The sequence below is a fragment of the Lagopus leucura genome, unplaced genomic scaffold (genome assembly GCF_019238085.1).
Source record: "Lagopus leucura isolate 7727_CA_CO unplaced genomic scaffold, USGS_WTPT01 Super-Scaffold_100030, whole genome shotgun sequence".
Classification (NCBI taxonomy): domain Eukaryota; kingdom Metazoa; phylum Chordata; class Aves; order Galliformes; family Phasianidae; genus Lagopus; species Lagopus leucura.
The window spans coordinates 6,487,980-6,501,045 of record NW_024962281.1 but is presented as its reverse complement, the minus strand read 5'-3'; the positions used below and the strand labels follow the sequence as shown (position 1 = coordinate 6,501,045).

The 13,066-nt window shown below is 41.5% G+C and overlaps 1 protein-coding gene across 3 annotated transcripts in view; it reads right to left on the bottom strand.

Annotated features, from left to right (window-relative positions):
* Nucleotides 1–13,066, bottom strand: part of SGCD (sarcoglycan delta) — a 309,952-nt gene that overhangs the window by 188,786 nt on the left and 108,100 nt on the right. For 2 of the 3 annotated variants that reach the window (XM_042881464.1, XM_042881463.1), the window contains exon 2: nt 4,201–4,386. In XM_042881464.1, coding sequence (XP_042737398.1) covers nt 4,201–4,212 — 12 coding nt within the window. In that variant the 5' untranslated portion in view covers nt 4,213–4,386. Of the gene's footprint in view, nt 1–3,033; nt 3,172–4,200; nt 4,395–13,066 lie in introns of those variants that run through there. The other variant, XM_042881466.1, reaches the window with a different exon arrangement.

The window sequence follows — 13,066 nt, the reverse complement described above, 5'->3', positions numbered from 1 at the left end:
TGCCAGTGATAGTCATCCAAGAGCAGATATACCACAGAGCAAAAAGTATGATTATTATCAGCTGTGCTTTACAGTGTGGACATGCCAAAAATAAGAGGTAAGCGAGCTGGGGCAAAGTACCAGTGCAAAGGCAGTCCTGCCTGAAGCTGCTTCTCATCCAAGAGATGCAAAAATTAAGGGGATAGAAAAGCGGAATGGGGGAAGACAGGCAGAAGGGGAAAGGCTGCAAGCAGATACAGAAATGTATTCTAAGAAAAAAGTTTTGAGCCAAGCAACTCCAAAACACCTGCAGCCCACAGAAACAGCCATCACCATTCATTCCAGTATGCCTCCACCTGTGACATGCCCACAGGCTGCCAAGCAGCTCAGTAGTGGAGAAGGGGCTCCAAACTTCCTCAGCTTCTGAAGAGAACAAAACTTCACTCCCATTCAGACCTTGGTTAAAATTTTCCACTCCTCAAACTTGAAATTTCTCAAAGACCAGAGTGCAAAGTAATTACAAGCAGGTCTTTGGTCCTTATAGGAAAAAGGTCTCCAGAAGAAAATAAGCCACTGCTTCATCACCAGAAGGCAGAGCTGCAGGCTGACAGCTCAGAACAAGCTCTTTTGTGTGACTTTGGGCAGATACTTTGACTTCTCAGTATTTCAAGAGCACAGGTAAAGGACTACTACTATATTACTGTTCTGTGATTGATATCTTAAGAATTCCATGGTAGTTTTAGAGTTTCTTATTTTCTTTCAGAAACTCAACTCAGTTCTGCTGCTGCTATCAGCTTTTAATTCATTTTACACCAAGATATTTGTTATCAGAAATTGTACTTTGATATGTGTCAGGTTGATGGATTCAATAAAAGCCCTGTCAGGAGGAGCAGAGCGAACAGAGTGGCAGAAGTGGTGGCATCAGTAGAAATGATATGTTAACAGCCAGTCTGCTGATCTTGTAACAAGGCACGCAAGCATAATAATCATTTCATTTCCTAACTCTGGCAAAATAGTTCTGATAAACACTGGAAAACATTTGCATAAAAATTACTCATACAAAAAAGTTCAAGTGTTGATAGGAACACCGATAGAAAAAAGCCATATGCAAATGTGCTCCCATGCGCAGCTCTGTATTCCAGTTTGGTGCTGAAAATTCAATTGAGAATAAAGCATTTATTCAAAACTTAACTTCAGGAATTCAAGCAGATATCCCCAGATAACCCAACTGAGCATTTCCTTCAATAGTACTGGAGCAGGATTTCACTAACATTTTCAGACACAGTTGGTAGACCTGAACCCCTCATCAAGTCATTGGAAAGCCACATTATGGTTTATTTTGACATCCAGACTTGCAGACACGAAAACCAGTGTTTCTGATTTCATAGTACAGGGGGTGAGAAAGTGGGTCAGTGCACTGCCAGAGGTCAGCAAGAACTTGTTGTAGCACGGTGCAGCTACACACAACTTCCTAACTTCACATAACTACAGAATGTTTGGGAGTGGCTAAAAAAAGTGATTATTTTTTTTAAAAGAAATTATATTACAGTTAAAGCAAATGGAAAAGTTCCAAAGCAGTTCATCTTAAAGAGTTGGTTTACGCTGAGGATTTACATCCATGTAATGAAGACAATTAATTGCTATGAGATCCATAAAACATTAAATGAACATAGGTTGGTTTTCTTCTTTCTTTTCAATTTTTCTTTCAAGACAAAGTTTATTAACTACGTTTAATTGCTATTTAAAATTCTTCTCTTACGTATTTATTGAATGTGCTTTTTTGGCAGAACAGAGCATTTTACTAACCAGATTCTACTAATCTAAAAATAAGCACTTTAAGAAAAAATACTACTCTGCATTTTATCCACAGATCAGTTTAAAATAATTCCTTACACAAGAAGAATACCATTACCATAAATACGTTTGCATTGTTAAAGGGGGATCAGCCTGTCTCACATGAGTAAACATCTTATGCTGCAAAGATGAACATGTTCAGCTAACACCATTTGGGCATATGGTGCCATTTCCAGCAGAGATACAGGATAAATGTGGGTCCTAATGTCATTTGGTGTTACCATAATCACTCAAACTAACCACATGAAAGAATTGGATCAGGTCAAAGCAGTAACCTCAGACAAACAGATGTGCACCCAAATCTGCTTTGACACATAGGGGTCCTCAGCAGCACAGCCGAGGCCATCCCTGCACCTCCAGCTGAGGGTATCAGATGCAACTTCTGCATTGTAGGTGCCCATGTTCATTGCAAGGGAGTTGGACTAGATGACCTTTAAGGATCTCTTCCAACTCAAACGATTCTGTAATTCTGTGACTTGTGATTACATGCAAATCAGAGATGTTTGCTGCTCAGAAGCGACTGCTCCTTATTCACCAGTCATAAAATGGGGATAAACAGCAGTTCTGCCTTATGAGAACGTTATGGGAACAGAGAAATCTGATGGTGGTCAACTATTCCAGTAAGGCTGCATGAACCCCTAGGAGGAAGAGAAAGCACAGAGAACAGTCTCAGCTACCAGAATGGACAACAGCAATGTAGTCAACTCCTTAAAAACTGGTGGAATGTTCTTAAAGATCAAAAATCCCCATAAACATCTGAGCTTTCCTTACATAAGAAGAAAGATTTCAGCTCCAACAGTCACAAAGAAAATATGAAAATATTACCAAAGTCCACGCTGGAGCTCAGTGTCTAAATAATCACAGAATCACTGTATCTTCCAGTTTGGAAAAGACCTTCAAGGTAATTAACAGAGACCACACATCCTGGGGCACCTGTGTACCCAGCAACACATGCAGGGCAAGGAAGATTTGTGCATTTTCACCTACAATAGTCAGAACAGAGCTTTCTTGACTTTCAACATTTAGAAGTTAAGCACATAATATAAGCTATTCCCACCAACTTTTTCTACAATCACTCAAGCTGATACCCACAGTGGTCATTCAGGTGTGTACAAGATGCTCAACACTAACCTCCTCCTAAAAATACCTTTTTTAAGCTAAATATGTGAAGCTCAGGTACCTAAAATGCAGACAGCTGACCTAGGCAAGATAAATCCCGGGTCTGTGTGCAGCAATGCAGTGCTCTGAAGAAGAAGAAAGCAGAAGAAAGCAGACAAGGGTCTTGGTCTGTCTGACATCGCTCTGTCACTCTAGCTCCTGCTCACAATTTCATGGAGCCTGTGGGATAGAAGGAAGACCCAGCTATCACCCATCTGGCAGCAGACAGAACCACAGGTGTGGTTTCCTGACTGGGACCTGCTGATCTTCCCAACTACAACATTGAGCATACCAATGAGTGCAATACAACATACATACAAAGACACCCCCCCCCCCCCCCACCAAATACAGGTGTGACATTGCTGATACATTTTTCTCAAGAAACTACTGCTGGTTCAGTCATGAAAGAGAAGTCAATACCTGTGTGCTAAATAAAAAATGATAGCATCACCTGACACCACTTTATTAGAATGTGGGAACCAATACCTCAAGAAGTTTTGTTCTTTGGAAGTTTATTTTGCCTCCAACAAAATAACTTGGCCTATGTAAAACAAACCATAGTATTGGAGGCTCCATGACATAAAATGCTTCTACGATACGTTCCTTCAGTTCCAGCCCCAATTTCTTGTTAAAAGATGAGCTGCGCTCTTTCTTGCTATGTTTACAGCATAACAAAAGAAACATTCTTATGTATATAAAATCCTGAATGCAAAGAAAAACTACAAGAGCCACACAACCAGGAGAGTGCAAAATTATGCAAGAAGGGGGTATTATTACTCCTTGGCAAGCAGTGAAAATATACTGAACACAAAAGAACTCACAGGACTGTATTACAAATTGACCACTTCAGCACTGTTTGCTTTCCTCTCCAATCCTCTCAACTACAGAGACAAGTGAAACACAACAAGCATGACTTTCAAAATGCGGATTTCTATCAACGGGCATACATCACCACCAACAGAACACAAGCATCAGTGAGCATTTTGGTCATAAAGCATCTGATATCAACATGCACCCCCTTAAGCCCAAGACTCCAGCAAGACTTCAGTCTTGATGATCGCTCTCCACATTCAGAGAGAGCAAAGATTATTTACTGAGGAAGTAAACATATGGCACATATATAGCAATAAACACAAAGGCTGCTAACTTCCTATTTTTGTCAGATGTAGATACTCAGAAAAAGACAAAAGCCAGGGGAAAATGACGTACCTTATCAGACATGAATGTTGGACTCAACTCATTTCAGAGCAGCGCTGGCATGAAGGTAAGTTCCTCAGGTGACCACCAAATGCAATTTCTGTCTCAGCTCTCCAGAGGGTCCAGCTCACCCCTCTCCTTGTCACTGAGGCAGATGCAGTGTCCTCCAGTACGTCAGAGCCTCAGCTGTGAAAGATGCTGTTCAGAATCAGGAAAGAGAAGAAGGTGTGGCATTAAATTCTGGGGTCAGCTGTTTGGCAGATTCAGAGCAGAGCATAAGACAACATCTGATAGAAATAAAATGTCAAGGCAGGACGGAGTCTGTGACAATCCATCACGCATGGCACCTTTGGAGGGCAATCTCTGAATACAAGAACTATGGTGCAAAGCTATTCTTGCCTTACAAAACTTTAATAGTACCACTGCACCATGAAACAAATGCTAGCTCGGCTGCATTTTATTCTAGTCTGATATACTAAGAAATAAGTAATACATTTCTCCATAGGGAATGTTTTAATTCATTATAGCATTTTCACAGAATAACAGAACTTTTATATTAAAAGCAATGACACAGCCTCAGTCTTAATAGTTTGCACTGTTTAAAAACTGCTCTCATTTAGGAAATTCAAAGCTTCTCAATGGGCAATTACATTAGGTCTTATAGTTAATGGGAAGCAGTGACTGTCAGCCCAACACTCAACAACATGTTCCTGAATTCAAGTGTCAGAGACAGAAAAACATCCTACGGATTTCTGGGAGGGCAGGAGCTCTGTATCACCATGTTTTCTGGCTTCCTATCACTGATCACAGCCAGCTTGCAACAACATCCAACAACCTTAGAGAAGCACTAGGAAGTTCAAACATTTGTATGCCCATTGCTGCCATCACATTCTTCACCTCCAATCCCTCTGGACTGTCCATAACCAAAAGTCCATACAGCAATCACAGCCACACAGATCAGAACAACCAAGTCTATTTACTTTATTTAATCCTTCATTTCTTGGCACAATGCAGACCTCCTGCGCCTCTTGAACTCAGACTTAATGGAAAAACACAAAGCTTCACAGATTCTGTCATCTTCCAGGCTAACTATCAAGCCTTTGGTTGCAAATGGCACATGAATCACAGAATGGCCAATGTTGGAAGGGACCTCAAGAATAACAAATCTCCAACCCTCTTGCCACAGGCAGGGCCATCAACCTCCCCATTTAATACAACACCAGACTGCCCAGGGCCCCATCCAATCCAGCCTTGAACACCTCTAGGGAAGGGGTATCCAAGACCTCTCTGGGCAAGCCTGTTCCAGTACTTCACCTCTCTCACAGTAAAGAACTTTTCCCTGACATCCAACTTAAATCTTCCCTCCCTCAACTTAAAACCATTTCCCCTCGTCCTGCAGTTATCAACCCTTTCAAACAGTTGATTCCCCTCCTGTTTGTAGGCTCCCTTTAGGTACTGAAGGCTGCCATGAGGTCACCCCGCAGCCTTTTCTCCAGGCTGAACAAGCCCAGCTCCCTCAGCCTGTGTTTGCAGGGGAGGTGCTCCAGCCCCCTGATCATCTTCATGGCTCTCCTCTGGACCCTCTCCAACAGCTCTCTGTCTTTCTTGTACTCCAGACCTGGACGCAGTACTCCAGATGGGGCCTCATAAGAGCAGAGCAGAGAGGGACAAAATAATGAAAAAAATCAGACTGCCAACCAGAATGGTTGCTAAATGACTGACGGCTGCTGATGGGATGATGCTGCAGCAGCAGACCTGTAGGGAGCAGCAAGACCCAACCCTGCCTCTTCAAGGGGATTTCTGTCTCCGGGGACCACAGTTACAATAACTTTTTCATTTTTCTTCATAAAAGCCTAACACAAAAATCATAAAGAAAATCAGTTCTGCATTCTTGTGCACTAACTATAGAATCATCCGAGTTGAAAAGCGGAAGGAACAACAGGAGTAGATTATCATTGTAAACTGAGTGCCAAAGCCTGGTCTCAATTTGGAAGAGATGCGTTTTTGAAAGCTCCTATTCAGTACAGCTTGCTAATGCTCATCTGAGGGAAATCTCTTTGGTAAGAATTTGGCACGTTGTCTTACCATGCTGCTATGCATGCCCTTGGAGTTTCTCTGCTGTCTGAATTCCTGCACTGCTGGGTGGACCATAAATTACAGCACAGGCAAGAGAGCACACTTTCAGCTCTTAGCAAAGACAAAAAAAAAAAAAAACCAAAAAAAAAAACTTCCCTCACATCTAACCACTACCATTAGGAGACTGAAAGCACAGCAGCATTAAGCTGGAAAATGCTGCCACAGATTCCAGGCAAGCAGTTGCCCAAGTCAGACTGGAATTGCAGAGCAATGCAGATGTGCAGTGATGGAAGGTGGGGAAAAATGGGAGCTGTGGCGATGAAGGAGATAAACAACTTTGGTTTCAAGAAAATGCAGTGACTATATAATATTCAAGCACATTCCTAAATTAACAGAGTTAAATGTATTAAATCAGTCTGCAAGTCACAAGAACAGGAATATAGATGTTCTCATTAATCAGAAAGACAGACGAGAGTTTTCTAGTAAAAAACTGTATTTCCCTTAGAGGAGCCTCACCCCTTTGCTGATAGAAAGCACGTATTACACAAAATAACTATACACTTTAGATGTAACGAATCAGATCGAGTCTTAAATTTGAAGACACCACTTCTATCTTAAAATGTTCTCAGACCACAGATCAATGAAGGTTAGAAGACCATCCCAAAGGCAGCCTTGCTTTACCCTTTGTCCTGTTCTTACACTCTTCTTCAGGCACCAGCTATTTGTCACTGTCAGGGTGAGGACAGGAGCCAGCTGGACCTTTATCTGACCCAGTACAGTCATCCTTGTCTTTGGGTGTCATGTAGCTCAAGGTATGGACCTTGCAGCTATGATCATACATAGTGAGATGTATGTGTGAACGATGATATTCTCACTAATGTGAGAACGATCACATTAGTGAGAATATGCAACTTTTTACAGGGCTAAATGAGGTATCTACAACCTGAACAATTTATTTGTAACTGTATTTTACTGTGCATATATTCAAATTACTGTTTGGCTCTTCAAAAATTCATTACAACCTAGCTAACTGCAATTGAGGACATTAGCTGGGCCTGGAAAAATTATATATTTCAGGAATCCAATGACTTAAAAATCTGAAACCATATCTAAAGTTGTTTTGGTTTTACTGCTGCTGTGGACGTTAGGAAATCAAAGCTTTGTGTGTGCACCCACGTGGACTCATATACAACACTCAAACATGCACAATACATGTGCATGCAGTCTCCTAATTCCCCTTTCCCTAGGGCCACACTTGGCCAAACACAAAACCAATGCAGGGGAGCTGTACTGGTAGAAGCATAAAAAAGGTTGTGAAACAGGCAGGGAAAAACACAGGTTTATTGCTAGACATTTAACAAAGTCAGCCTCTTCCGGAAGGGCAAGAAAAAGATCCCAGAGCAGACACTGAACACAGCAGGAAATAACGCCGATTCATTAGCAGACATATCTTCTAATTACAGCCTTGGACATTAGCCCCCATACAGCAGAGTAAGCAACAGCTGCTGCATTTTGCCCATCCTTCAGTATCAAACTCACTGTTTTCTAGAGAGCTTCAGGACAGCATGGCTTAATCAATCCCAACACACTCACTAGCTTCAGCTGAAAGCAAAGGTATTCAGCTATCTCAGAGGATGCTCATGACTCCTCACAGCTCATATTGTAATGGAAATTGGCTTCTGTGTTTTTACTGGATTTGTTTCTCTGCTCCTGTTGCATCAAGGAAGCTGTAGGATCAACAATTCATCTTGTCAGCTCCATCTCTGGTAAAGATCTTACATTAATTTAGTGTAGAGGTGACACTGGTGAAGAAGAGAATAAAATGAGGCTTTGAATCCCTCTTTCCAGAAGGCTAATGGTAAAAAATTGGTAGCAATACTACTATGGCACCTTTCCAACTATAACACTTACAGCGCTGCCCACGATTGTGTCCCAGACATACTTTGTCATTCACGATGGCTGAGTACAAAACATAAATAAAACAGAAGTCACCAGCAATCCTAGCATTCGTCTGTTGTGAGGCTTTTTTTTTTTCCCTGCCAACAAAACTAGTAGCAAAAGAGCTGAGCTGCAATTCAGGTGATAACGTCAGTGATTTGGATAAGGCATCCAGGAGAAAAGAAACAAGGACAGTGGTAACCATGTCTGTCATTAGCATCATCATAATAGTACTTATGTTACATGGTAGAAAAGTAAAATTAAACTGACAGGTTCCTCTCAGAGACAGCTACGTGATACAACTTTGCTGATACGACGACATCTAACTGGATTTCTCCTCACTCAAACCTAAAGTGGGAGCGTAACTAGAAAACAATCATGTCACTCAGCTTAGTGTCACAATTAAACAGAGCCTTACTTTCATGGCATACATGGCTCTCTCTATCACAGTAAAAAGAAACCACGCGTCTATTTCTACCAAATTTAAAGCATGTTTCTTCAGCCCAGCTGCACTATACCAATCAGCATTAACATTTGTCCTGCTTACAGAATTCTTCGTATCGAAGTATAGTATAAGAGAGTGTGAAACTGTACGGCAAGGTGAAGTCAGTGTCTTTATATTCCCTTGCCCCCTTTTTCCTTAAGCCAAAGAAGGCTGCCTGCAGCACCTGCAATGGCCTCCAAAAGGCTGGGCTCACACATCCATTGCCCTCCCCCAGCAGTAACCATGATGCAGAGGTGGGATCATGTGTGGGATGTGCTGTGAGATCCTCAACTGCCCCACTTTGTCAATATATGCCACAGTGTAAACCTAATTCTGTTAACCAGGGAAAGACATCATTTTTGGATCTACTCCAAGATAAACTTGGACACAAACCGAGTTAGCATACTGAGACTCTTCTGGAATATATTTGGATCTATTTTCTATATTCCGTAACTCAGTTACACGCCAGGACAAGGAACGCTGCTCATTACTGGAGGACTCACATACCCCTGGATCTCTTTACTGCAGCTGATAGCATAGAAGTGAATCGTATTACAGGATCAGGGCATTACAGCATAAGCTTTTTATAAACATACTGTACTTCTCTCTCTATCAAAGGTATTAGCTTGACCACTAACTATAATCTAATTCAAACTCACTATAGTTGTATTTTGCCACCCAAATCTCAGGACTGACTTCTCTACATCTCCTTCAGCCTGGCTTTCACTTTCCTCCCCTTCCATTCCCAGACGCTCCCAAACACTGCAGATGAAGTTTCCCAGTGGTTCTGGCACTGTCCTCATTCTGCTCCCCCTGAAATCAGTGAGATTTATTACTACTCTGCATTAAGACTGCTCATAAAAAACTGTTTTTGCTGTCCTAATCTGTCACTCTCCACAGACTTCTGCTTTGAATTACTGCTATTTTTCATACTTTTTTTTTCTTGCAAAGTGAATAAGTAAATGTGTGTATCTCCATCTACTGTTAAATGTCATTGCTAAGCAAACCTTTCGTCCTTTGCTGAAGTTGCTTATCTCTGAAGTTATTTATTTAACTGTAACTTTATTGTTTATCTCTGTGGAACATATTGGGATAAGCTGGTATGCCAAATGTTTGAGAAAATACAAATCTATTGGATTCTGTGGCAGCTGGAGGACACACAGCTGTCAGTCAGTTGTCAACCTGGAATCTGAGCAGGGTTTTCCATTATAAATTCAGATTATTCTTCTCAGTGTTTCGATTTTAAAATCCACATATAGCATCAAACTGATGCATTTGTTGAGAGTCTCCAACTTGGTTCTACTTTGATGCATTGAGCCAGGGTTAGTTAGTAAGAACAATTGCTTTCAAGCACTTTTCAAGCTTTTGGACGTTTTGTTTGATAAATTAGCTGTACGCAACATATTCTTGGCTCTGGAAGCTGCAACATTTCTGTGGTTTTACAGTTACAAGAGAAAAGTAAGAGTCAAGCAAGTTCATGAACGACACACAAAGAAAGCCTTATTTACTGCACAAATCTGAGACGCTCACCTGGAAAGTATATCAAATTCACTGACACTTAAAAACACGAAGCTAACTCCTGAAATGTGGCTCTTCTATGATAGTTCATATATTTGAAGAAAAATAAACTCAAGTTGAGCTGGAAGCCAGCATAAAAGCCTGATCAATCACTTAAGAGGGAGCCCTTAAGTGCTTTAATTTCAGTCAGTGGTACAAGGACAACGGAGGAGGTGCACAAAAGTGTGCCAGAGCAGCAGGGACAAGGACTACACTGATGCCTGGGGGAGGCAAGGAGAGGCCAGAGCAAACCTGGGGCTGCAGGAGATCTCTAATGGAAGTGTCAAGTTCAGAGAAAGTTGGTGTGTGTTTAGGAGGATTGTAAAGGAATAGAAGTGCTTGTAAGTCCCCGGAACGGACCTTTTGGGGTACAGGAAATGCTCAAATACATTTGGATCCCCTTACTGCTTTCTTCCCTAAGCACACACACTTCTCCAAACAACATTTTCTCAGCCAGCCCATCTAGTCCTACACGTTGAGCTACAGAAAACAGCAATGAGTGCAAAATGCTGAGCAATCCAGTGCTGTTACAAAAGGTATCCTTGCCTCAGATTCCGTATCAGAAATATCTTCAGAGTGCACCCACGTAAACCCCTCCTGCTGTCAGCTCTTGGAGACAGGTTAGATGGATTTTTCCAAAAAGTCTCCAAATTAACTGAAATACTCTCATTCCCTCATAAAATAAGGCAGTGTCACACTGCTTTCAGTTGGTGAAAGCTGGTTTCCTCACCGTGCTGTAAATCCAAATGAACAGAGCAGAAATACAGCATCCAGCAGACTGCACTGCTGAGCCACCACAAGCAGCAAGCATCTGAACTGCCTTCAATCTCATTAGGCTCTCAGTAGTCTTAAAGCAATCTTTTGATTTGTGCTGAAAACCAAAGCAGCTAAAAGTAGACTATCAAATGCAGAGGAGTCTAGAATAACCTTGTTACGAAACACACCAAATTCTCTTCAGACACAGCTAAAGACTGCTGGCTCTGTGAAGGGGCTGATTGTTAGATCCCAGTCAGAAATGTGTCACAGAGCCCAGGTAGAGCTTGGCCATGAGATGAGAAGAATCATTTAGCCACTGCCTGTGCAGCAAGCATACAATGCACCTGAACCCCACTGACATCCAGACATGGACAAAATATAACTATGAAAAACAGATGAGAACTACTCAGCACAGTGCAGCATTTGAAACAGAAATCTGCCTTATCACTGGTTGTCTTCTACAGATCCACATTTACATGTAGTGTTAACTGTGCTTACACCATAACTGTATCATCAAGTAGCTGGATTCTCAAACTTTTGCACCCTGTGTTCATCTAACTTTTCTTTGGAAACACGACCCCATAAATATCATGCAAGAGAGTTTAGGGTGCTTTGCTAAAGTAAGAAAAAAAAAAAAGCCAACAAAGTAATACCATCACAATGCAGTACTGCATGTACAAATCAATTAGACAAATTCATCTGTAAGGGATTTGGGTTGGGTTTTTTTTTTTTTTTTTTTTTTTTTTTTTTCAGTCCACTCACCCTTAAACAATTGGACACTGCAAGAAAAGCCTTCAGCTGTCTATCTGCATAGCACTGCAAATGGTTTGAACAACAGCAACAAAGTTGATTGGCCTGAATGTATCTCTGGTGTAACTTCATCGACTTCAGGAGGCTTTCGCCAGTGATAAATCTGCCCTCTTTGTTACAGGGCAAAAAATGAGTCTGAAATCACAGCTTTGAGAAATGTCAATGAACAAGTTTGGATGTGGGCAAGCCTGTGCATTGAGAAACGCTTCTCATTACAAATGTGCAAAGCTTTGGCAGTTTGCAAAAGGCTGCTCTTAGGAACGGTTATGAACAGCTATAAATAGACTGCTCAGCCCATGATAAATTAGAATCTGTGAAGCCTGCAAGATCAGAAAAGTCTACAGCTCTGTTTCTTCAGTGGGGATTTTCAGGTCTTGTTTGACTGGAAACAAATTGTCAAACTTCATTGCATGGATGCATACGTGTGTCTAGGCATATGTGTGTTTTAGAGTCAATTCTGGATGCTTCCTGCCATCACCCAAAAGCAGCATATTAAAAGCCATGAAATGACATTCTTCACACAGAAACTGAAACATGCAATTTCATATTAAAAAACAGCAAACCATAGAAAGGACCAATTCCATACATCGTGGTCGTTTCAGACATGCCTTAACCACTCTCTAAAGCAGCTCCAGAAATCCTGCTGTGACTTCCTGCACCAACCAGAAGCTGCAGTCCTGCACATGCTCCACTCTTCCTTAGCAGCTGCTGAAAGCAGTGAACTTCAGCAGCTCTGATTGGCACCTGCATTATGAATAGTTGCATGCTCCTATTAACACGTCTGCTCTTCCCAGGTACAGTTTTGATCGTTCACTAAGACCAAAGAACAACATATGAAGATGGCACGAGCACAGCATAGAAGTCCAAAGCAAGAAGCAGCAGGGGGTGGGGGAAGAAATCAGGATCAAGCTCACAGCTGTCGTCAGTCAGCCTGGAGCTGCTGCAGCTAATTACTACAGAGCAGTTTTGTTATCTTTTCAGATCCATACCTTGTATATTCACAATCAGTTCAACAAAGAGACATGACAACTGTTACTCAGCAATAACAGCTTTACAGCAATCGTCACAATTACCCCCATGTCAGAGACTGATGGGAAGTAGGCCTTCCCACTTCTATTTCACTGTGGAAGGACAACCAAAAGTAGTTAAAGTATATATTAATGGCTCTTCAAATAATACGCTTGATTACATCTACTGCAGAGTATTCTCCTTCACATTTTTGTAATGAATCTGACCATGAAAAACAAATTTATGTCT